The sequence below is a fragment of the Myxine glutinosa genome, chromosome 1, assembly GCF_964187855.1.
Source record: "Myxine glutinosa chromosome 1, kmMyxGlut1.1, whole genome shotgun sequence".
In the NCBI taxonomy this organism is placed as follows: Eukaryota; Metazoa; Chordata; class Myxini; order Myxiniformes; family Myxinidae; genus Myxine; species Myxine glutinosa.
The window spans coordinates 99,010,528-99,037,397 of record NC_136261.1 but is presented as its reverse complement, the minus strand read 5'-3'; the positions used below and the strand labels follow the sequence as shown (position 1 = coordinate 99,037,397).

General features: G+C 43.0%; 1 protein-coding gene across 1 annotated transcript in view; it reads right to left on the bottom strand.

The window, feature by feature from the left end:
• The window catches only part of LOC137426137 (glutamate receptor 4-like), a 457,447-nt gene that overhangs the window by 24,392 nt on the left and 406,185 nt on the right, over nucleotides 1-26,870 (bottom strand). The window contains exon 14 of the mRNA XM_078772908.1: nucleotides 6,974-7,088. Within this exon, the coding sequence (XP_078629034.1) occupies nucleotides 6,974-7,088 (115 nt within the window). The remainder of the gene's footprint in view (nucleotides 1-6,973; nucleotides 7,089-26,870) is intronic.

Sequence of the window (26,870 nt, the reverse complement as noted above, 5' to 3'; positions counted from 1 at the left end):
TCCAGTTGCAGTCAGAGTCGTGGGTTGAACGAACTTTCTCCACCTTCTGAGGTGCAAAAAACAAACAAACAAACAAGTCCAGGAGCAATTGGGTGCGATGGTGGGCACAGGGAGTGGGGGGTTGGGAATACATGATTTGGAAGCAAAAACAGAATTGAGGCACACTCGGGTTGTTAAATAAAGGACGAGTAGGGATCCAAAGTTTCAAGATGAAACCCCGTACCCCCCCCCCCCCCAAACCCTTTCGGGAGCCCACATGATCCAAAATCTAAAACCGAAGCCCGAGCGATTGTGAGGGATACTGTCTTGTATTTATGTGTGACGTCTCAGAACAATCAGCCAGGTGATAAGAGAGGAGTAGCAAAATATCAAAAGTTAAGGGATGGACCCAGCGGAGCGGCAAAGGGTGTTGAAGGAGAGGAAAGTGGTGTTGGAAAGATGGAGGGAACATATTGTTGTGCGGAAAGGGAGGGGAGAGGGTGACCATAGCTAGATTGTACTAACACTTTAGTGTGGACCGTGTGAATGGTGTGGCTTCGATTTCCCTTGGAACAGGATATTTCTCAGAATTAAGTCTTGTTGTAAAATGTGCACTGAGGAGGCAGTGAGTACAAACATAAACTCTAAAGCAGGTAGAGCAAGACTGTATTGTGCAAAACCTCCTGTTTATAGGTGAGGCCAGGTGGAGGACTTGTGGGCGTGAAGGCACCGAAAAAGCACATCAGACTTGCTAAGTGACATCATTATGGACTGTTTGGCTGGTGAACCACAACTTATGGTGTTGAGCATGGTGCGATTTGACAAGGGGGGGGGGGGGGAGGGAGGAAGTGACGTGCTACAAAATTGTGCGTGGCCAGCACAGCAAATTAACCAATTAAAATGAACCACGTCATCGTTATTACGTTGCTGTATTTCAATCCGACATTTCAAAAAAAATTCGGTATTGTCATCTCACACTTACTGCGGCCCGCAGAGAGCATGCAAATTTTTTTGGGGGGGACGACACCAAAACTGTGAAAATAAACGTTTCAAAGGTCCTAACCATAAATGTATTTTGAGAGTCCAAAGATACACAAATGGGGGATACCCTGCAGCAACTGGTCACCACAATGTGGTTAATTCCTGTGTCCAGTGCTGAATGTGAAAGTGGCTTGAATGTGATGAACCTTATTCTGACTGATCAGAGAAGCCGAATTAACGTCAGCACACTCAACAGCATGCTGCTTGTTTCCAATAACGGGCCGAACCTTGACACTTTCAAATATGAGAAATATGCAGAATTGTGAATTAAGGACGAACACCACACTGCTGAGGCTAACATTACAGGAAAGACGAGGAAGGAGGCAACCGTCTTCCACCATGGGTAGGATGAGGAAGTAGGAAACCGCCTTCCACCATAAGTAAGATGAGGAAGTAGGAAACCTCCTTCCACCATAAGTAAGACGAGGAAGGAGGAAACCGTCTTCCACCATAAGTAAGACGAGGAAGTAGGAAACCTCCTTCCACCATAAGTAAGACGAGGAAGTAGGAAACCTCCTTCCACCATAAGTAAGACGAGGAAGTAGGAAACCGCCTTCCACCATAAGTAAGACGAGGAAGTAGGAAACCTCCTTCCACCATAAGTAAGACGAGGAAGTAGGAAACCTCCTTCCACCATAAGTAAGACGAGGAAGTAGGAAACCTCCTTCCACCATAAGTAAGACGAGGAAGTAGGAAACCTCCTTCCACCATAAGTAAGATGAGGAAGAAGGAAACCGTCTTCCACCATAAGTAAGACGAGGAAGTAGGAAACCGCCTTCCACCATAAGTAAGATGAGGAAGGAGGCAACCGTCTTCCACCATAAGTAAGACGAGGAAGTAGGAAACCTCCTTCCACCATAAGTAAGACGAGGAAGTAGGAAACCTCCTTCCACCATAAGTAAGACGAGGAAGTAGGAAACCTCCTTCCACCATAAGTAAGACGAGGAAGTAGGAAACCGCCTTCCACCATAAGTAAGATGAGGAAGGAGGCAACCGTCTTCCACCATAAGTAAGACGAGGAAGTAGGAAACCTCCTTCCACCATAAGTAAGACGAGGAAGTAGGAAACCTCCTTCCACCATAAGTAAGACGAGGAAGTAGGAAACCGCCTTCCACCATAAGTAAGACGAGGAAGTAGGAAACCGCCTTCCACCATAAGTAAGACGAGGAAGTAGGAAACCTCCTTCCACCATAAGTAAGACGAGGAAGTAGGAAACCGCCTTCCACCATAAGTAAGATGAGGAAGTAGGAAACCGCCTTCCACCATAAGTAAGACGAGGAAGTAGGAAACCGTCTTCCACCATAAGTAAGATGAGGAAGTACGAAACCACCTTCCACCATAAGTAAGATGAGGAAGTACGAAACCACCTTCCACCATAAGTAAGATGAGGAAGTAGGAAACCGCCTTCCACCATAAGTAAGACGAGGAAGTAGGAAACCGCCTTCCACCATAAGTAAGACGAGGAAGTAGGAAACCGCCTTCCACCATAAGTAAGATGAGGGGGGAGGAAACCGCCTTCCACCATAAGTAAGATGAGGAAGTAGGAAACCGCCTTCCACCATAAGTAAGACGAGGAAGTAGGAAACCGCCTTCCACCATAAGTAAGACGAGGAAGTAGGAAACCGCCTTCCACCATAAGTAAGACGAGGAAGTAGGAAACCGCCTTCCACCATAAGTAAGATGAGGAAGTAGGAAACCGCCTTCCACCATAAGTAAGACGAGGAAGTAGGAAACCGCCTTCCACCATAAGTAAGATGAGGGGGGAGGAAACCGCCTTCCACCATAAGTAAGACGAGGAAGTAGGAAACCGCCTTCCACCATAAGTAAGATGAGGAAGTAGGAAACCGCCTTCCACCATAAGTAAGATGAGGGGGGAGGAAACCGCCTTCCACCATAAGTAAGACGAGGAAGTAGGAAACCGCCTTCCACCATAAGTAAGATGAGGAAGGAGGAAACCGTCTTCCACCATAAGTAAGACGAGGAAGTAGGAAACCTCCTTCCACCATAAGTAAGACGAGGAAGTAGGAAACCGCCTTCCACCATAAGTAAGATGAGGAAGTAGGAAACCGCCTTCCACCATAAGTAAGACGAGGAAGTAGGAAACCTCCTTCCACCATAAGTAAGACGAGGAAGTAGGAAACCTCCTTCCACCATAAGTAAGATGAGGAAGAAGGAAACCGTCTTCCACCATAAGTAAGACGAGGAAGTAGGAAACCGCCTTCCACCATAAGTAAGATGAGGAAGGAGGCAACCGTCTTCCACCATAAGTAAGACGAGGAAGTAGGAAACCTCCTTCCACCATAAGTAAGACGAGGAAGTAGGAAACCTCCTTCCACCATAAGTAAGACGAGGAAGTAGGAAACCTCCTTCCACCATAAGTAAGACGAGGAAGTAGGAAACCGCCTTCCACCATAAGTAAGATGAGGAAGGAGGCAACCGTCTTCCACCATAAGTAAGACGAGGAAGTAGGAAACCTCCTTCCACCATAAGTAAGACGAGGAAGTAGGAAACCTCCTTCCACCATAAGTAAGACGAGGAAGTAGGAAACCGCCTTCCACCATAAGTAAGACGAGGAAGTAGGAAACCGCCTTCCACCATAAGTAAGACGAGGAAGTAGGAAACCTCCTTCCACCATAAGTAAGACGAGGAAGTAGGAAACCGCCTTCCACCATAAGTAAGATGAGGAAGGAGGCAACCGTCTTCCACCATAAGTAAGATGAGGAAGTACGAAACCACCTTCCACCATAAGTAAGATGAGGAAGTACGAAACCACCTTCCACCATAAGTAAGATGAGGAAGTAGGAAACCGCCTTCCACCATAAGTAAGACGAGGAAGTAGGAAACCGCCTTCCACCATAAGTAAGACGAGGAAGTAGGAAACCGCCTTCCACCATAAGTAAGATGAGGGGGGAGGAAACCGCCTTCCACCATAAGTAAGATGAGGAAGTAGGAAACCGCCTTCCACCATAAGTAAGACGAGGAAGTAGGAAACCGCCTTCCACCATAAGTAAGACGAGGAAGTAGGAAACCGCCTTCCACCATAAGTAAGACGAGGAAGTAGGAAACCGCCTTCCACCATAAGTAAGATGAGGAAGTAGGAAACCGCCTTCCACCATAAGTAAGACGAGGAAGTAGGAAACCGCCTTCCACCATAAGTAAGATGAGGGGGGAGGAAACCGCCTTCCACCATAAGTAAGACGAGGAAGTAGGAAACCGCCTTCCACCATAAGTAAGATGAGGAAGTAGGAAACCGCCTTCCACCATAAGTAAGATGAGGGGGGAGGAAACCGCCTTCCACCATAAGTAAGACGAGGAAGTAGGAAACCGCCTTCCACCATAAGTAAGATGAGGAAGGAGGAAACCGTCTTCCACCATAAGTAAGACGAGGAAGTAGGAAACCTCCTTCCACCATAAGTAAGACGAGGAAGTAGGAAACCGCCTTCCACCATAAGTAAGATGAGGAAGTAGGAAACCGCCTTCCACCATAAGTAAGACGAGGAAGTAGGAAACCTCCTTCCACCATAAGTAAGACGAGGAAGTAGGAAACCTCCTTCCACCATAAGTAAGATGAGGAAGAAGGAAACCGTCTTCCACCATAAGTAAGACGAGGAAGTAGGAAACCGCCTTCCACCATAAGTAAGATGAGGAAGGAGGCAACCGTCTTCCACCATAAGTAAGACGAGGAAGTAGGAAACCTCCTTCCACCATAAGTAAGACGAGGAAGTAGGAAACCTCCTTCCACCATAAGTAAGACGAGGAAGTAGGAAACCTCCTTCCACCATAAGTAAGACGAGGAAGTAGGAAACCGCCTTCCACCATAAGTAAGATGAGGAAGGAGGCAACCGTCTTCCACCATAAGTAAGACGAGGAAGTAGGAAACCTCCTTCCACCATAAGTAAGACGAGGAAGTAGGAACCTCCTTCCACCATAAGTAAGACGAGGAAGTAGGAAACCGCCTTCCACCATAAGTAAGACGAGGAAGTAGGAAACCGCCTTCCACCATAAGTAAGACGAGGAAGTAGGAAACCTCCTTCCACCATAAGTAAGACGAGGAAGTAGGAAACCGCCTTCCACCATAAGTAAGATGAGGAAGTAGGAAACCGCCTTCCACCATAAGTAAGACGAGGAAGTAGGAAACCGTCTTCCACCATAAGTAAGATGAGGAAGTACGAAACCACCTTCCACCATAAGTAAGATGAGGAAGTACGAAACCACCTTCCACCATAAGTAAGATGAGGAAGTAGGAAACCGCCTTCCACCATAAGTAAGACGAGGAAGTAGGAAACCGCCTTCCACCATAAGTAAGACGAGGAAGTAGGAAACCGCCTTCCACCATAAGTAAGATGAGGGGGGAGGAAACCGCCTTCCACCATAAGTAAGATGAGGAAGTAGGAAACCGCCTTCCACCATAAGTAAGACGAGGAAGTAGGAAACCGCCTTCCACCATAAGTAAGACGAGGAAGTAGGAAACCGCCTTCCACCATAAGTAAGACGAGGAAGTAGGAAACCGCCTTCCACCATAAGTAAGATGAGGAAGTAGGAAACCGCCTTCCACCATAAGTAAGACGAGGAAGTAGGAAACCGCCTTCCACCATAAGTAAGATGAGGGGGGAGGAAACCGCCTTCCACCATAAGTAAGACGAGGAAGTAGGAAACCGCCTTCCACCATAAGTAAGATGAGGAAGTAGGAAACCGCCTTCCACCATAAGTAAGATGAGGGGGGAGGAAACCGCCTTCCACCATAAGTAAGACGAGGAAGTAGGAAACCGCCTTCCACCATAAGTAAGATGAGGAAGTAGGAAACCGCCTTCCACCATAAGTAAGATGAGGAAGGAGGAAACCGTCTTCCACCATAAGTAAGACGAGGAAGTAGGAAACCTCCTTCCACCATAAGTAAGACGAGGAAGTAGGAAACCTCCTTCCACCATAAGTAAGACGAGGAAGTAGGAAACCTCCTTCCACCATAAGTAAGACGAGGAAGTAGGAAACCGCCTTCCACCATAAGTAAGATGAGGGGGGAGGAAACCGCCTTCCACCATAAGTAAGATGACGAAGGGGGAAACAGTTTACAGTTTACGTTTCGTATCCCACTGATAAGGGCAGATCTGGATCCGGAACTGAACCAAAATCAAATCGGCTTGTTCTTGTCATTTACCAAACTCATCCACCAAGTTTTGCCATAAGTCATCCACAACTTTTTGAAATATCGTGCTATATATCGGTTTTAGTCCCATCACTCAATGGTGAAGAATCACTTAAAGAATTCGCAGATCCGGATTCGGATCTCCAGCAAAATCTAATAACTTCCTCCTTGTCACACACCCAACCTCTCTCCGAATCCATCCACAACTTTTTGAGATATCCTGTTCACAAACAAACAAAACAAAACAAAACAGACAGGGGTGAAAGCACAACCCCCATCCTTCATTGGCAGAGGTAATGAATGAATACACTTTACCATCTCCACAGCAAACACACAATTTTGAATGATATATTTATGTAAATACATGCACCTTACCATTTTGAGTTTTATTTTTGGAGTTCAATCCCAACATACTACCTTGGTTGAATTAATTAATTATATATGCTTTACCGTCACCGCCACCGACATACCACCTTGAATTATTAATTTATTTATCTGCACTTTAACATCTCCCCAGCTACATAGTAATTAATTTAGTTTATTATTCAAATGTAAAATCGAAATGTCCCATTTTTAGGATGAGTTTGGGGGCTGTGTCCTCGATGAGGATTTGCATCCTTGTGATGTGACGTCGGTCCGGTCAGAAGCTTCATCAACAGAAAAAACAACATTTCGCTTGGGAGAAGCAATGCCCTGTCCATGAATAGCGTTTTCTGACAAAAATATAGTGTGACAAGAATGGGTTTTTGCAATTTGAAGCAATGGTAAAATAACAATAACATCGTTAATAATAATGAAACAAAATGTTACCTTTGATTCTCCACCACCTCTCCCACACTCGCCTTTGTCAAACCACCACTTGTTCTTGAACTTGTCCAGAAGGCCTTGTTCATTTAGCTTCAAAACTGCCAAGTTAACCGCAGTCCTACAGGAGAAGAAGTGGGATTCGAGCATTACACACACACACACACACACACACACACACACACACACACACACACACACACACACGCACGCACGCACACACACACACACACACACACACGCACGCACGCACACACACACACACACACACACACACACAAACTAAAGCCCTCACCCTTTTTAGGATAATGAACAAGGGCATCTACGAGGAGGGACTACCTGAGCAGGGACTACGCGGAGTTACAGTCGTGGCCAAAAATATTGGCACCAATGCACTTTTTTCAAATAACTCACAATTTTCTCGAAAAATAAGTTGAAATTGACAAAAGTATTTGGTCTCCACAATTCATTATTTCACTGTTAATATTACAGAACCTTTGTTTCTGATTCAGAACTTAATATATCCTTTTATAAATCATAAAATAAAAAGAAATGGCATCGACAAAATTATTGACACCCTGGACTTAATATTTGGTAGCACGGCCTTTGGACAAAATAACTGCAGTCAAGCGCTTCCTACAGACATGAATGAGCTTCCTACACCTCTCTAATGGTAGTTCGGCCCACTCTTCTTGCGCAAGCTGCCTCAGTTCTCCCAGATTTGAAGGGTGCCTCCTCCAAACTGCTGTTTTCAGATCTCCCCATTCTCAAGTTATAGACCTATTACAGACTTTGACCTTTGGCCTCTGACCCCAAAATCGAATCAGTTAATTGTTGTATCATTACACATAATCTGTACCAAGTTTGAATTAAATAATTTCAGCCGTTCTCAAGTTATAGACCTATTACAGACTTTGACCTTTGACCTTTTGACCCCAAATTCTAATCAGTTAATCTTTACATCATTATACATAATTGTACCAAATTTGGTCAGAATCCCATTACTGGTTCACAAATTATCACAGTAACAGGATTTTTAGCGAACATGACCTTTGACCTCGTAACCCCAATAACTAATCAGTTCATGTTGACCTCATTATACATACGGATGACGGACGGACAGACAACCTGAAAACATAATGCCTCCAGCAACTTCGTAGACAGAGGCAGAAAAAACTTCTATATTTATGCATAAATTGAAAAGTCATTTACCAGCTCGTTGACTGAAAGTGTGAAAACACTTCTCATTAGTGGGGCTAATATATAAATGTGCATCCTAATTGCAGGGAATGCTGTAATGGTCACTGCTATTATCCAGGATGTATATCAGTTTGCTCTTTGTTCCGGCTATTTATTGAACGTAACTGATCATATCTAGTGGAAAGATGAACATTGCCTTTTGCAGAGAAGGTTGTGTGGCTTTTGAATTCCAAAGTGGGACTGTTCCATAATGCAAATACATTTATTTTAGGGTAACAGGAGATTATATTTTCAAACTTCCTCCTCCAATTAATACACATGATTGATCAATATGAGTCCCCTGAAACACTCTGTATCAGGAACATTCTCTACTTCTGCCATAATACACACCAAAACGTTTTGGGAAAATGTGTGAGCATTCATTCCACATTGGGAAATGACATCAGCAGGGAATGTTATATGATTTAGCACATTATGAGGTTTCCTTATGTCGCAAAAATGTGGCTAAGGCAACATCTTAGCCCAGATGGCATTGTGCTAATGAACTTGCATGGATCCTGTATTCCTATAACGAGTGAGGTACCCGTGGTAAGCACGGGTGGGAGGCCAGAAGCGAACAGACAATGCAGAAATGGCGAATGCTAAAGCATGAAACCAATAAATGCCACATTCCTGCAGCACCTTCAGTTGCACGTCAGACATGAACAGCAAGTTCGTGAAGGACTTCCATGAAAAACGTACCCGTTCGCAAACATACCCAAACGTTCCATACCCAGTCAATGGCGAATCTGCATATGGCGATCCGTGAATTTCACGTTGAGAAAGTAGAAACCATCACGGCATTTCGTCATTCACTTTAACTCGATATCTCTTTTTTCATTCCAAACAGCATAACTCCAATCACAAATTAAATAACATTAATATAAAAAATAAACTTTTAACAACATTCGTGACATAAACAAATATTTAAATCCTGATGTGAAGTTCCGTACGGTTGGGTGAATACAATTACGAATTCAAAATCGTAATTGTATTCACTCAATTCCAATCATCAATTGATACTTTAACAAAACGATTAACACGATTAACATTTAACGTTTAAACATTACGATTGAATGACGGTTGTATTGGGATATTATCACACCCGCTCATTGCCGTAATCTGTCCACTTCCGCATTCGCGGTAGGTTCATAACTCTCATCAAAATCTAAACAGTATTTGCAGAATTTCAATAAAAGCCACATCACTGCTCATATCAGTAAATATTATTCTATCGTGTTTGGAAAAACTGGAAAATTGGAAAAATTGGAAAATTGGTAAAACAATATAGCCTATTTTACTCCAGGGGGTCCCAGGATTACCCAGCCAAAATATCGTTGCGATCGGTTCAGCCGTTTTTGCGGTACCTGGGAACGGACAGACAGACGGACATTTGGTGAATTATAGTAAGATGGGGAAAGGGAGAATCTTTGACATTATCAGCAGATCGGCAGATGGTCATTTCTATCTTACCATGCTTCGCTGACCTATTCCCCAACTTTGCTCCAACATTTAAAGGGATAAGTATGGCCAATGAGCAGTCAAAGCCAAATAAAATGACAAGAACACACCACCACATCATGCAGTTGTTCCCCGCATCACTCAGGCATCTTCTTGGCTTTGTGAACGCTTGCTTTTGACTTTAGTTTGTCTGGCTGTTTAGTCCCTGTCAGATTTCATTTGGTGCTGATTTGATATACAATAGATTTAGTTATATATATTGTTGCGGATCTCCCGAAGCCCGTTCCCGTTACAAAGGGGGGATTAAACCCCTTTTCCCCCCCATGGTCTTCTTGTCCGTGAGGCCGAATCGCCACTTCTGGGCAAACGTGAAAAAGGGTATCGGGACAAATTCGCACTTACCTTTAACCCACGCTGCCACGAAAGCGGGGATCGAGCCTCGCACAAGCCACGCTTAATCGAGTACGCCCGAGCGGTATGCGTATCACGTGACTCGTGCTGTTACTTTTATTGGAACCCGATTCGAGCGGTTTTATTCGTACCATGCGAAGCAAATGGTTGGAAGGGACAGGACGGTCAAATCAGAGGAAGAACATGATTTATTATTATTTACAATGATAATGATGAAGGAAGGGAGACACAGAGCAGAGCTTAATCAATCTCACTTATTTCCCAGACGAAGGGCCCACTCACGCACACGGGGAGATGGAGGAAGAGAAGTTCGTGCGACAAGCGCGCTTTGCCGTCGGTCGCCCCGGGGCAGCTTGCCCGGCGTGGCTCTCCGATGTTCACGGCACGCATCCAGGCGAAGGCAGGCAGGAGGAAATAGCGCGTCTGTGGCCCGGCGCCAGTCGTCTTCTCGAGCACGCGATTAATACAGTGCAGAGCGCAGGGCACGGGGAAAGTTCGTGTACAATCAGCATTTAAATTCGTTCGTCCTGCAGCTCCACTCGCGTTCTGAAGCTCAACTCAACTCACTCTCATGGGGAACTGTAAACTCAACTGAGGACTCAACTCTTTTTCAACTGTTCTCACCGGGCACTCAACTCAGCGGGAACTCATCTCATCTCGGAACCCGACCCATCTCATGGGCTGCGCGACTCATCTGACGTGGGGGGGGGGGGGGGGGGGGACTCAGAGAAGGGTTTCATGGCTCCGTCCCGGCCTGACTCGAATGTTCCAAACCCCGCCTCTGGTCGCCGTGGTTAGCCACTCCCCTCGAGCCCTGATTGGCGGCTCGTGCTTACCGACCACTCCTCCTGCCGTGCCTCCCTTCGGCCTCGGTAGACGTGTTCAGGCCTGCCGCGTGGCATTTCAGTGCCAAAACCAAACCAAAAGCACCTAAGCTCACTGGCCTACTCAACGCAAAACTAAACACAGGAAAGGACTATGCTTACATTCACTAAGAAATAACTGAACTATCACGAGGCTTCTTGTTGTGGTGCGTCTACCTACGAGGGGGAGTTAACCTTTATTCCAAAACCGCAACAATATATATATATACATATAGAAACAGGAATCAAATTCCTGCGAGGGGCTAAGTGTGAAAAAATTCTGACTCAATGCGGGGCTCGAACCACGGACCTCTGATGATAACGCGTCAACAGCCCACTGCACTATTGAGCCAGCCACAATTTTCTCAGAACTTTTCCACACTTAACAATGCGAGCTTTATCATGGCCGATGTCTTACGTGCCTGCTAAGCAGACACCGAATGTTAGCGTAAGTATATGCATGCGTGAATAAGTAGAAATGCATTGAAGATGAATTCAAATACAATTGCAGAAACAGGAATCAAATTCCTGCGAGGGGCTAAGTGTGAAAAAATTCTGACTCAATGCGGGGCTCGAACCACGGACCTCCATTGATAACACGTCAACAGCCACTGCATATATATATATATATATATATATATATATATATATATATATATATATATATATATATATATATATATATATATATATATATATATATATATATATATATATATATATATATATATATATATATATATATATATATATATATAAAAAAATGAATGAATGATCGTTTTAAGGCCATTTTCCCTGCTAGTGCAGGGTTAGCCTTGCGGGCCCCATGACAATCATGGTTCCCTGTTTGAGGCAATGTTTTTTTTTATGGCCGGATGCCCTTCCTGACGCCAACCCTTAGTCGCCTCTTACGATGCGCAGGGATACGGTGTACCTATTCTAAACCGGGGTACACACCGGGAATATATATATACTAGTGGGGTCACCCGTGGGAATCCCACGGGCATGGACCTGTGTGACATTTCGACATATTGAGTTAGATGCTGCACCTGCACATTCAGTTTCACAAAATGGTTACTGGCAATTTATCAGATGCACAAATGATGTAATCTACACAATGTATTTACTTCTGATAACATGTGAATGCAAGTGTGTGCACACCCACACACACATACACACATATACACACACAAACACACGTACACCCACACACATATATACACAAACATACATACACACACACACACACACATACACACACGTACACCCACACACGTACACCCACACACATATACACGCATACACACACACACACACACACACACACACACACACACACACACACACACACATATATATATATATGCACATGTATACACATATATAGTATATACATACACACACACACATACACACACACACACACACACACACACACACACACACACACACACACGTCGACACAGACAGATACAGACCGATACAGACAGACACACAAGCACACACAGACACAATTATTCATAGGACGATTACATTCGCTGGATGGAAAATTGCGAATCTATTGTTGCATATTTTCTGAGCTCACCTCACTAAAATATCTTTGTGAAAGAAGAAAATTATATTTCTAATTGCTGCTAAAAATGGAATGGAATGGAATACAATTCCAGGATGTTCTTCAAGTTTTATTTTCTCTGGTAATCTGTCTTTGTCCTCGTTTTGTCTCGAGAACGCTGATCTCAAAATAGTAATCAAATTCCACTATTAGTACATTTCTGTGTTTGGTTTTGACATTTCTTTTCTGCCTTAACCTGCATGGTCACATGCAATCACATGGAAAGTTGTTTCTAAATGTTTCAGAGACATTACTTTAGTTTCTTTTGCCATTATGTTGAGTATGGTTTCTCCAAGGCAAGGTAACTGCTTTACATTTAAGGTGTTAATTGTGATTAAACTTGTATTCAAGAGGTTTTTAAAGCTTATTTGTTTCAATGTCAGACATTCATTGGTTATTTAATCGATTGTCTTTTTAAAAGGAGAGATTCTTCCATTGTTATGTGCTCTACATCATGCTGAATTTCTCGTTATACAATGAAATATAAGGTTTATATTCCGATTCTCATTACACTAGATTTTGCACGCTTTCATTTAAACCACATGGATAAAATGCTTCTCTCTCTCCTTTGTATTTTTGCTTTTTTATACTGCCTTCTTTCAGATTCACTCATCTACCACTGCCACAAACATTTTCAATTGTTTGTCTACAATATCCAACATTTTCACATCCACCTCTTGTAAAGTGACTGTGATAAACAAAGGACGTCCTGCTGTATGATCTATGTCAATTCCTTCAAGAGTTACATTACTTGATAGTTTATCCTACATATTGAACAAGAAAGAGCAATCAGAGATCGCAGACCCTTGCCAGGACGTGCTTTTAGTGGTTTTAAAGGCTTTTCTGTTGAAACAAATATGGCGGCCGAACCATATGACGTCATCATTGTTGTTTTTTTTGTCTCCACCGATTTATCCCTAATGACGCTCAACAAATTTCATCTTGATCGGATAAAGTTTTGTTGTTGTCGAATTATGACATCATGACGGAGGCACCTATGACATCATCATTAACATATATTATTCTGCATGAAGAGTTCTTTACAATGAGCCATGTCTCAATTTTTTCTATGCAGTGCTTTCACTGATATAGAGGTTCAATTTTTTTCGGTTTTTCCAAGATGGCGGCCGAACCACGTGACCCGTGACGTTATCATCATTTTTTTTCTCCACCAATTTATCCCTAGATGACGCTCAATAGATTTCATCTTGATCAGATGACGTTCTGTACTTGTCGGATTACGACGTCATAATGGAGGCACCTATGACATCATCATTAACATATGTTATTCCCCATTGAGAGTTCTTTACAATGAGTCATGTCTCAATTTTTTCTATGCTTTCAGAGATATATAGGTGCAATGTCTTTCGTTTTTTCCAAGATGGCGCCCATACCACGTGACCTATTACATCATAATGATTAAAAATTATATAGGAGGAGATGCACCTTTGGTGAAAATTTCCTGTCAATTGGACCAACTTTTGCAGAGAAAATCACATTTATTCTGTGCAGAAAAACAAGCAAACAAACAAGAAGACATCATGCGGAGCATGCTTCTTGCAAAATCCAACCCAAAAGTTTTCCATTGATACAGTAAATTGTCCATTTCATCAAGATTAAAATTGACGATCTTGATCAAAGCTCGGTTCAACAGGATGAAAAGTGACGATTTTTCAGATGAAAAATGATGATTTTAGAAGTTTGACCTTCAGTTGACCTTTGACCTCAAAAATAGTTGGTTTCCCAATCCAGTGAGGCACTATACAAATGCTGTTCAATTTTCAAGTCAATTGGACGAAAATTGATGGGTTTTCAGATGAAAATTCATGATTTCGAAAGTTTGACCTTGAGTTGACCTTTTACCTTTTGTCCTAAAAAAATAGTTGGTTTCCCAATTTAGTGACTCGATATGCAAATGCTGTTCAATTGTCAAATCAATCGGTTGAACATTGACGGCTTTTCAGATGAAAATTGATGATTTCGAAAATTTGACCTTGAGTTGACCTTTTGACCTCAAAAATAGTTCATTTCCCAATTTAGTGACAATATACAAATGCTATTCAATTTTGAAGTCAATCGGATTAAAAATGGCGATTTTAGAAATTTGACCTCCCATTGACCTTTGACCTCAAAATCAATAGGCTTTTCAATCGGGACGACCTATACAACTTGGTGAAGTTTTGTGACGATCGGTTTATAATTGTGACCTGTAGGCCAGTGACAAACAAACAAACAGACAAACAGACAAAGAAACAGACAGAACCACAAACGCAACCGACCAATATACTTGAAAAATCTTCGATTTTGCAAGTAACAAACAGACAAACAGACAAACATACAGACATACAGACAAACGGACTCAAATGCAATACGCTCTCCTCTGGCGAGGGTAATGAAGTGCACAGCTTTTACATGTTAGCAAGTACATTACATCAGATGTTTTAGACGAAATCAATTCCTCATTACGATCAACGATGTAACCCAGTTTAGCCATGACTGCTTTTGAATGACATTTTGGTGGTAAAATTACAATTAGATGAGTTCTGTTACAAGGAATTTCAATGTAGAAGGCCATGAGGCCCAGCAAAGCCTGTACAATGGTTGCCATCCGATGGTTGTTTGCCTGTGCTCAAACCTTAGCAAGGAAGCAACTTATACCATTTTTAAAGTCTTTGGGATGACTCGGCCCAGGTCGGGTTCAAACGACCGACCGCCCAGACTCGAAGCAGATGCTCAACCAGGCCAACCATTACACCACCAACTGTTTTCTAACGACTACATCCCCATTTACTCACCAGGTTGTTATCAACGCGAACCCCACAAGCCAATCTAGGTGGGTTACACACAGCATGTTCCTCAACTGACCGAAGCATTACCCTGTGGAAAATACAAAAGTCTCGAAGGGGTATATTAATCCTGCAGGGATCGGTTAGTAGATTCGAGGGTTGCTAAACCCGGCCTTGAATTCAAGTTGAAATGGGAATTGTGACAACAGAAAGAATGTTGTGGACAGATTAGCAAAAGCGCAAGCTCTCAAAGTGCAGACAACTGTCAGGAGAATGCTTTGAGGTTTGTGAAGGGGGATCACACAACAAACTGAAAGACAGCTTTAGAAAGAAGGTTGTGTATTGGCAGGGATGGCAACATTTTGCAACTGGTTTTGTTGCCAAAGCAACTAATGGTTGTGGAAAAAGAAAAACTCCTTCCAGCCATAATGTCTCCTCATGCTGCTCTTTCCTTGGGCTGTCAATTTGCGTTATCCCATTACATTTTGATGTGCTTACCTGACATTTTATTCAGCATTGATATCTACAGTTTTCAATAACTATCTTGTCGTTCTGCACTCCCTTATGGGTAACAGCTGACTGTAGATGATATGCAATCATTCCCTCACACGCTAACGCCATCCGTTAGGTATTAGTAACACTTCACCCCCTCTCAATGCTATTTTTTTTCATTCTGAAATATAAAGTCTGTGTGCATTTTATTGAGACTCCAGTATTCCACTGCATTTCCTGAACTTATCGATAACTTTTCACCCATGTTTGTCTGTTTTTAATTACTTGCGAAAATTTAACATTGTTCAACTATGTTGGTTGGTCTTGTGCGTTATTCCGTCTGTCTGTATGTCAGTCGCCTACAGGTCAAAATTTTCAACCGATCTTCACGAAACTTCACCAAATGTTAGAGTTGGTCATAAGCAAGAAGCCTATTGTTTTTGGGGCCAAAACGTCAATAGGTCAACAAAGGCCAAAGGTCACCAACTTTGTCAAGTTTCTAAAATCCTCACGTTTCATCCGATTGACTTGAAATTTTAAGAGGATTTGCATATCTGGACACTGAATTCAACCAGCAAATACATTTTAGGTCAACATAGGCAAAAAGGTCAACATAGGCCAAATTTCTAAAATCCTCAATTTTCATATGATTGACTTGAAATTTTTCAGAGGGTTTGCATATCTGGTCACTGAATTCAACCACCAAGTATTTTTAAGGTCATCATAGGGCCACCAATCCCTGGTGTTGGGTTAGCGGCTAGGGTGCCGGTTTAGGATCCAAGGATCCTGGGTTCGAATCCCAGTCGATCGCTGAATTAACGCCAGGGGGGTTGACTCAGCCTGTCATCCTTCCGAGGTCGGCTAATTGAGTACCAGTTCACTGGTAATTCCCTGTTTGTCGTTAAAGGCGGCAAAAAGGGTTGGCGTCAGGAAGGGCATCCGGCCGTAAAACATTGCTTCAAATACTGGCCCGAAAAACAACAACAACCACGGTTCCCGAAAAAGGCCAACCCCCGCTTTGCGGGGAAAAATGGCCTCTAAAGGTGGTTTTTTTATAGGCCAACAACTTATTTTAGGGATTTCGTAAGTATCGTGCTATGCACGACATATTTCTTGTTTCTTTGTTACTTGCAAAATCGAAGATTTTTCAAGTATATTGGTCGGTTGTGTTTGTGGTTCTGTCTGTCTGTCTGTCTGTTTGTTTGTCTGTTTGTTTGTTTGTCACCGGCCTACAGGTCACATTTTTCAACCGATCTTCATGAAACTTCACCAAATGGTAGAGTTGGTCAAAAGCAAGAATCCTATTGTTTTTGGGGTCAATAGGTCAAAAGGTCAACATAGGCCAAAGCTCACCAACTTTGCTAAATTTCTAAAATCCTCAATTTTCATCCAATTAACTTGAAATTTGAAGAGGACTTGCATATCTGGTCACTAAATTCAACCACCAAGTATTTTTGAGGTCAACGTCGGCTAAAAGGTCAACATAGGCCAAATTTCTAAAATCTTCAATTTTTATCCAATTGGCTTGAAATTTGAAGAGGACTTGCATATCTGGTCACTGAATTCAACCACCAAGTATTTTTGAGGTCAACATCGGCCAAATGGTCAACATAGGCCAAATTTCTAAAATCCTCAATTTTCATCCGATTGACTTGAAATTTGAGGAGGACTTGCATATCTGGTCACTGAATTCAACCACCAAGTATTTTTGAGGTCAACATCGGCCAAATGGTCAACATAGGCCAAATTTCTAAAATCCTCAATTTTCATCCGATTGACTTGAAATTTGAAGAGGATTTGCATATCTGGACACTGAATTCAACCACCAAATACATTTTAGGTCAACATAGGCAAAAAGGTCAACATAGGCCAAATTTCTAAAATCCTCAATTTTCATATGATTGACTTGAAATTTTTCAGAGGATTTGCATATCTGGTCACTGAATTCAACCACCAAGTATTTTTAAGGTCATCATAGGCCAACAACTTATTTTAGGGATTTCGTAAGTATCATGCTATGCACGACATATTTCTTGTTTCTTTGTTTGTTTGTTTGTGAAGAGGATATCTCAAAGAGTTGTGGACTGATTTGGATGAAATTTCGTGGAGAGGTTGTGTATGTGACAATGACGATTTGATTAGATTTTGGTTCAGGTCCGAATCCAGATCGAGCCTATCAGTGGGATACAAAATATAAACTGTTCAGCCTGGCAGAGGTATGCTCTATGAGTGCCGTTTTAGTTACTCTTGTGTCATTGAATTCGTCAAAATCCCGATTTAAAATGTCCTTGTTTGTGATTAATGGGTCGTTTTACTATAGGTAACTAGAACGCCACTCAGTAGAGCGCATACTCCCGCCGTGGGTTTAGTTGGAATAATACGTTTTGTTTAACCTCCCCTCTCCCCAAAACAATAAATGAAAAAGAAAGTAGGCCCTAACTGTCAGATAATTTATTTTGATATATCTCGGAATTAGAGGAGAAAAACATCATTAAGAATAAGAATAAAAGCTTTAATGCAGTAAAACAGAAAAAATATTTCTCAAAAAATTCCTGGATCCGGATTAATATCCTGAGCTTCACCAAAAACTAATCAATTCTTCCTAATCCCAAGGGCAATCATCCCACCAAATTTCATCTAAATCCGTTCAGAACTTTTCCAGATATCTTGTTCACGAACACACGAACACACGAACACACACACACACACACACACACACACACACACACACACACACACACACACACACACACACACGGACACGATCGAATGCGGGAGTAAAAATAATTACATGTTACAGTGACTATTTTCAATCAACCAATCAAATAATGAATGATCATGTACTAAGCAAATAAAATAGATTGTGAAAAAAGAGAAAGTGGAGGGTACAGACTGTGGAGGCTTGTTTTGAGCTGAAACCAGGAGAGTGAATCTACTCATAAAGGTGCAATTTGTGTGTCAAATATTGTAGGTCCCGACATAAGATAAAAGCATTATTTTCAGGACGACTACTGTGGAATGTAATGAATATACACTGAATGGAATCCATTTTACAGACTTGGCATTTAATATGGAATATTTTTTTTGTGGGGGTGAACTTACTTTTCAAGATGTCTTAGAACCAAAAGTTCATTGGAATTATGTTGAAATTATTCTAGATTTTGTTAATGTGACCTTTAGAAGAAACAAAAACCACATTTGACATTTCGAAACAAATAAATTGATCCTTGAAAGTGATGTAAACTGATATCGAACTCAATTCATGGACAGTACTGTGTTAAACTTCTGTACGTTTTCCAGAAGTATCTCTTTATTTTGCACATTAGCCAAATTTTTTTAAACAAAAACAAAAGTTAAATTACGACTGGGATTACGGACAGTAAAATTACAGTTCATTACTTCATGTAACCCCCACGAGCATTCAGGAGAGCACGTACACATTGAGGCATGCTGTTCACGAGGTTTGCCAAGGTTTGGACAGGAATCGCTTGCCATGCAGTGACAATAGCCTGCTGCAATTCACACACAGAAGTCGGCTGCTGGTCCAAGTGGTCGATTTGACGCGTTAATTCTGCCCACAAGTTCTCTATCAGATTCATATCCGGGGACATGGCAGGCCACTCCATATGCTCTACACCACGGTCAGCAAGAAAGTGTTGGATCATGCGAGCACGATGAGGCCGTGCATTGTCATCTTGGAAGACAAAGTTTCCTCGAAAGGCTGCACTAGCAAATGGAAGCAATGTTTCTTCCAGAATGGCCCTGTACTTGAACTGGTTCAGGTTTCCATTCAGAACAACCAGGTCAGTTTTGCCCCCTGCATGAAAAGCAGCCCAAACGGTCACCCCACCACCTCCAGCTTGGACTCTTGGCATTATACAGTCTTTGTTTTAGGCTTCATGCACTTGTCTGCGCACTCGGACGCGGCCATCTTGACGATAGACCAGAAATCTAGACCAGTCACTGAAGATCACGTGATTCCAGTGTCCTGGCTGCCATTGACGTTGCTCTCTGGCCCACTGCAATCGGCGCTGGCGGTGTTGTCTGGTCAGGCGTGGCTTTCTCAGGGGACGCCTGGCACGATAGCCTGCTTGAACCAGTCGTTGGTTGACTAGCCTTCTGGATACAGGCACATTTGTCAGTTGCTGCCACTCAGCCCTAAGCCGATTAGCTGACTTGGTATGGCCATTGCGGACTAACCGGTGCAGCTGGCGATCATCCCTCCTTGTGGTTCTGCGGGGACGTCCTGGCCTTGGTATTGGAGTAGGGACACCCCTCTGAGCATTTCGTTTCAGGATCTTTGACAGCTGACCTTGAGTGATGCCATACTGCCGAGCAATAGCACACTGTTTCATGCCAGAATTTCGTAAAGCCACCACTCCATGACAAACAGCATTGTCGAGTTGACGGACCATCTCCAGAGGAAGCGGCAATAACTTTTGGAGACGTGCAGCAGTTGTTTTCCACTAATACAGAATGCAACAACCCTTGTCTACCCGACTGTGAAGCCAATCATCAAATGCACCTGTCCATACATTTTGCCATGCCACCTGTGATATAATCCTGTTGTTGATTTCTTGCTGCGACAGACAATCAGTGACATGGTTCTTTTAACAAATAAATCACCAAAGTGTAAAAGAAACTCACCAGATTGATATACTGAGTTAAGAAATTAAACCCAAGTCAAGAATAAAAAAATATTCCATATTAAATGCCAAGTCTGTAAAAGCTACTGCAGAAGTAATTCATCATTGTGTGCTTCTTGTTTCGGATGCAGCACATGGCTGCAAGTAGCATCATTAGCCATGAGTACGGCTGTGCTGCTGGTCAAGCAATTCCCCCTGTAGGTTAGGGCAGGAATTTAGAATTTGTTCATGGTGCCGGCGATAGCTCGCCTACTCCTCCTGAAGGACACAGTGGGACATTTTACATAGTAATGCTGGAAGACGGGACGCCCAGTTTAACGTCCATCCGAGAGAGGGCACACAAATTTATACCTCGCCCTGACTGCAAGACACCAGGATGACAGTTCTTATCTGGGCCGAAATTCAAACCCAAACAAGATGGCTCAGAGGCAAGTGTGCATATCCCTAGTCTCGGCCATCCTGCAAGGCCCAGTATTAGATAATAAATTTCTCACCAATTTTGGCCATACATGTGTCGATTTTTTTAAATCTCTGATTAAAAACAAGAGTGATAGTCTAACAACAGCCTGAAGCAGGTTCATGAAGGACTTGGACAAAAAAGTACCTAGTCTGAATGTTGCTATAATAGTCAATGGCGAAACTGTAAATGGGGAATCCGCCAATGTCATGGATGGAAACCCTGACGTCATTTCCTCATTTTGCTTTAAACCCAATATCTCTATATTTTCATTCCAAACAGCATCATTCATCATTCCAATCATAAACGAGAATGTAATGACACTCAGTAGAGAGAGTACCTTCACAAGGCTGAACAGTTTATGTTTTGTATCCCACTGATAGGCCAGATCTGGATTCGGACCTGAACCAAAATATAATCGGCTTGTTCTTGTCACCTAACCAACTCCTGCACCTAGTTTACTCATAACTCGTCCATAATTATTTTAAATATCATGTTATATATCGCTTTTAGCCCAATCTCTCAATGGTGAAGAATCACTTTAAAATTACATAATTCTCGTATCTGAATTCATATTCAGATCTTCACCAAAATCGAATCGATTCGATCTTGTCACACACACAACCTGTCCACCAAGTTTCGTCCAAATCCGTCCATAACTTTTTGAGATATCCTGCTATATGTCGGTTTTAGCCATAACACTCAATGGTGAAGAATCACTTCTCTGATCTGATCTGATCCGGATTCGAATCTTCACCAAAATGTTGGTGAAGGTCAACCAAAATGAACTAACTTTTTTCTCATCACATATGCAACCTCTCCGCCAAATTTTATCCGAATCCGTCCACAACTTTTTGAGATATCTTGTTCACAGACCGACAGACAGACAGACAGACAAACAGACTGGGGTGGAAACATAACCTCCATCCACCTTTGGTGGCAGAGGTAATTAATACCATTTAATTAATATATCAAAATAAAATGTTAAATCACGATTGTATTAAGATATTATCAAACCAGCGAACCGTCGTCATCTGGTCACTTCCAGATTCGGGAGCAAGGTCTGTGTCGATCTAATTTCAAAATCATAATTGTATCGAGGAATTTCTGAAACCTCGTACCTACCTTACGACACCTGCTGGGACCCCAAAACGTTTCATAGAAGGTTATTATATGTGTCAGACCACCAGATTCTTGTACCAGATGCTCAAATTATGGATTTCGAGTTATACCTGCAGCATTAAAGTACCAACCCTGTACCTTCATAAAGTAGCAGGGTTGGTCAAAGTGGGCAATTACAAATTCATGAAAACAAAAAATTAAATATTCATGTGTTCCCCAAAATGTCAAGTTTTTCAACTTTTCATGCCAGGAAATCTAGAAAATTTCGCAAAAAATACCAACCAGTAATTTACAATCAGAATCAATTTCTAGGGTTTAAAGGTTTTTTTCAAGCATGATGTTGGACAAGTAAAGTAAATAAAAGTACCATAAGTTATTGGCCGAGTGCCAATTATTTTTTTAGCACCTTGCCAATATTCTGTATTTTTCACTTTTTTTCCTAGCAAATAAGTTGTGACCAGCACTGATTTTAATTGGAATTTATGGGAAACAAACATGCACATGTTTCTTCTACTACTGCTGTATTTATTATGTACAGAATAATCTGCATTGAATCTTCAAACATAATCTGCATTGCAACTGTACACAAATACTGTAAATCATCGCCTGCCATCTGTACGCTAGCCCAAGCTGTCATGCCAAAATATCAAGGCAAAATGACGAGTAGGCCTACATGTATAGAATTTTCACACACATGTTTGGTGAAGCCCCATTTACAAGACGTATGTACACTAGGCTTGACTTATCCATGAAGGACAAGAAATGCATGTGGCATCATACTACTTACACTTGAAAACCCCACGGGATATTAAGTTGGCAGCTAGAAGTGTGATTCAAAGGTCAAGTCATTATCTTGTGAGCCTAATTCACAAAGTACATACAAGTACAGCATTGTTCAGTAAACTATATTCTTTGTCCAGTATATGAATAAAATATCATGCCCACTGGATGCACAGCACTGAGCAGCATGTACAGGTCTTATTAATTGCACAAACTATGATGACTGTCTCAATCATTATCAGTCACGTATCAGTATTATTCATTATCAGTATTATTAATCATTATCTAAACAAACACGTGTAGCGACGCGCCACCAGGCGACTGTTGCCGCGGAATCGCGGAAAATGACCGAGTCCGAAGCAAAATTCAGGCTTCAACGGTCATAACAGGTAATGCCACTGTCATAGAACGAAAGATCGTATATTTTTCCATCGATGGGTGAAATATAAGACGAAACTGTGTCCAATAAAGGTATATTTCCGGAGGTTTATTGCTGATAAATGATCAATCCGGAAGCGAAAACGGTGAAACACGCGGCGCCGCCTTTCAACGGCGTTTATATGCAGTAGATGTTTAGCGCATCTGGTACAAGAATCTGGTGGTTTGACACATATTGTTATGTCGGTGGGGGTAGTGACATATATATATATAGATTCAGGTAGATCTGCCTAAGTATTATGCTCCGGCTGTCGTGATAGGGAACCCCACATGTAATAAGTTCTGTTTAGGCGGTTTGTTCGGATTAAGAGTATATTTGTGGTCATACAAGGATGGCTTTGTGATAAGTAGAATAGGGATTATGTTAGTTCCCCTGTGTGTCAAACCTGTGATCATTCCTTTTTCCCGTATGGCAACGCACCTAGACACTAGTTAGGAATCCATCCCCATTAGCGCACACACTAATAACAAATTCCCCCTCCCATAAGAAAACTGACCGGAAGAAAGGACAGGAAGTGCCCACGCATTACCCGACTTGAAGACAAACATTGCTCAGGCAGGCTGAGGCCACGCCCACCTCGCGATGGATTGGTAAAAGGGTTTGATGTGTAGATCACATCACTGGAAGGGAGGGCCAATCGGCATGCAGCTGAAGCCCAGAGACAATAAGGAGCCAGCTGATTGGCCAAGGAGGATCAATAAAAGTGGAGAGAAGCCGACATTTTCTCTCTCGTGTTGGATGCCATAGCAGATGGTCGTGGACAGACATTTTTGCTCTCCCTTTGTGCTCTCGCTTTGGACTGCTCGCTTGAATTTGGACCTTCTACCTGCACTGGACTTCCCTTACATTCCCCTGGATTGTCTTGCCTTCATTGGTGTAGAGACAGTTGAGCGAGCACGAAGAGTTGGGTTCTCAGTGCGAGTGACGGGCGTACCAGCGTGCCTTGGCACTGCAGCGTGGAGAAGCAGGGGCGAGGCTTGCCGCTCTGCAGCGTACACGGGTCTAGCAGCATGCGAACAAGGGTGTGTCGAGGCCTCCTCCCCCCCCCCCCCCCAACCGGAGCCGTGTTCGGACGACGAGCTCGGGGCCTGACGATTCCTGACATACACAGCCAGACAGAGATAAGCCCGCACCACACAGACACGACGACCCCTTTATTTTGTGATATATATTCCTTTGTCTGTCGTTGAAAGCTGGTGTGTGGGATCCCAAATTAGATTGTAGTATTTATCGCTGCGTTCTTTGCATCGGGTTCCAGCAATAAAGCCGTGTTTATTTTTCTACCTAAAATCCGCCTCGGTTTGAGTTTCTTTTGAAGGGTTTTTAAAATATTTTTTATATATATTTTTTTGGATACATAATCGAGGCTCGTGGAAGAGCTAACATTTATCACACAAACAAATCAAACAGACAAACAAACAAAGTATATAAAAAGGGGAGCGGTAGACAAGATGGGGAGAGAAGGGGAAGCACATAAACACAACATTTGAGAGCAGGGACATCGGTAATGTGTGGGAGGGAGAGGGCTTGGGGGGAGGCGGCGTGGGAAGGAGGGGGGGGGGGAGGGTGGGAGATGTATAAACACAAGGACACCAAGGACTTCCAGGAAAGAAGTTGGTATTTCAAAAAAGTGGATTTGCGGTGAAATTAGCGTGGGGGGGGGGGGGGGGGAGATCAAGGTTTTGGATGGGAGAAGATAGATGGTGGTGAACAGCTGTTTTAAAGTCCTGGAGGGAGGAGTGGGATTGAAGAGAGTGAGGGAGTTTGTTCCAGAGGTGGGAGAAAAGAGGAATGAAGGAGTGAAGGTGAGCAGAGAGTCTTGATTTTGGCAGTTTAACCATAAGAGGGTTGCAGGCAGATCTTGTGTGACCTGTAGGAATATTTGGGGGACAGAGCCCAGAGAGAGCTGGAGGAGCAAGGCCGGAGAGGAGTCGGTAGAAGACAGAAAGACCACCAATCTGCCTGTGGTGAGTAAGTGAAAGGCCCTCAGAGGTAGCTTCATCACGGGAGATTCCAATGATTCTGAATGCTTTGGTTTCAACAGCGTGAAGACGAGCTAGGTGTGAGGCAGGAGCACCAGCCCAGATGGGAGAGCAGTATTCCATTGAGCTGCAGATGAAAGCATTGTATGTGGTGAGGAGCTCAGGTGTGCCAAGGAAGGACTTCGCACGACGGAGGATGCCCAGTCTTTTGGAGGCCAGTTTTGAAATGTGGTTTTCCCAGGAAAGATCATGGCAGATGGTGAGACCCAAAAGCTTGAGTGACAGAACTTCTTGGAGAGGATTATTCAGAAAGTGGATGGGAGGGTTGTCCAGTCAGTCTTTTCGGAGAGACATCGTAAGAGTGTGAGATTTGTCAGGATTGAAAGACATGTTCCACTTGTTTGCCCAGTCTGTGATTTTGTCCAGGTCTGCAGAGAGTGAGGAGGCTGCAGACTGCCGATCTGAGGGAGGAGGAATGGAGCGGCAGAGAGTGGAGTCTTCAGCAAAGAGATAGAGAGGATTTTCAAGAGAGTCGGAGAGATCATTGATGAAGACCAGAAAAAGCACAGGGCCCAGAACACTGCCTTGGGGAACTCCAGCCTGAACAGGAAGAGGAGATGGGAGAAACCCATTCAGGGCCACACGTTGACTATGACTAGAGAGGAAGTCCGCCAGCCATGCGTGGAGATTTCCATGGATACCAAAGGAGGAGAGTTTGGTGAGCAGAGCGGGGTGCCAGATCGTATCGAAGGTACGTGATATGTCGAGGGAGACAGCTCTAATTTCCTGTTTGGCATTGAGGACCTCCATCCATTGTTGAGACAGCAGAAGCAGCATGTCCAGAGTAGAGTGACCTGGTCTGAAACCAAAATGGTGAAGCCTGAAGCTTGAAGGGTGAAGACATCATCAAGGCCATCCAGGTAAGTCGGTATCCTTCTTCCTCATTGCGTATCATCTGCCATCAATTGAACAACGCCTTCATTAACGCTCTTTTCCATCCGTGGCTTACTCTCGGTCTTAACTGAGAGCAACCACAGGACAATATTTCCTTTTGGGAAAATATGCAACTGTGATGGTTACTAAACGCTGTCCCCCCATCATGTGACCAGATCCTCAGCTCTGATTGGTGGACGCTTGTGAGGGAAATGCATGCATACATACATAATACATACATAATACATACATAACACATACATACGTACGTACATACATGCATACATACATACACACATACATACATACATACATACATCGGACAGACAGACAAATGCTGGCTGTCTCTCTCTGGATATTTCTCAAGGATTTAACATGGTCTGGCACCTCACCTTTCTGTCCAAACTGTCTGTCTATGGCATCCAAGTCTAACACCTCTCATGGCTTACTGACTAATTTCACTCTCATAGTGAGTGTGCAGTTCTCATTGGATACACTCATGTACATTCCCTATCGAGGCTGAAGTGCCCCAAAGACAGTGTCTTGGTCCCTGTCCTGTTCCTCCATCATACTCATCAACGATCTTTCAGATTCTCTGGAAGACCCCCCTATCATTTTGCTGATGACTCCACCCTCTGCTATAGCATCCCTCCTCCTTCAGGTAGGCAGGCAGCAGATTT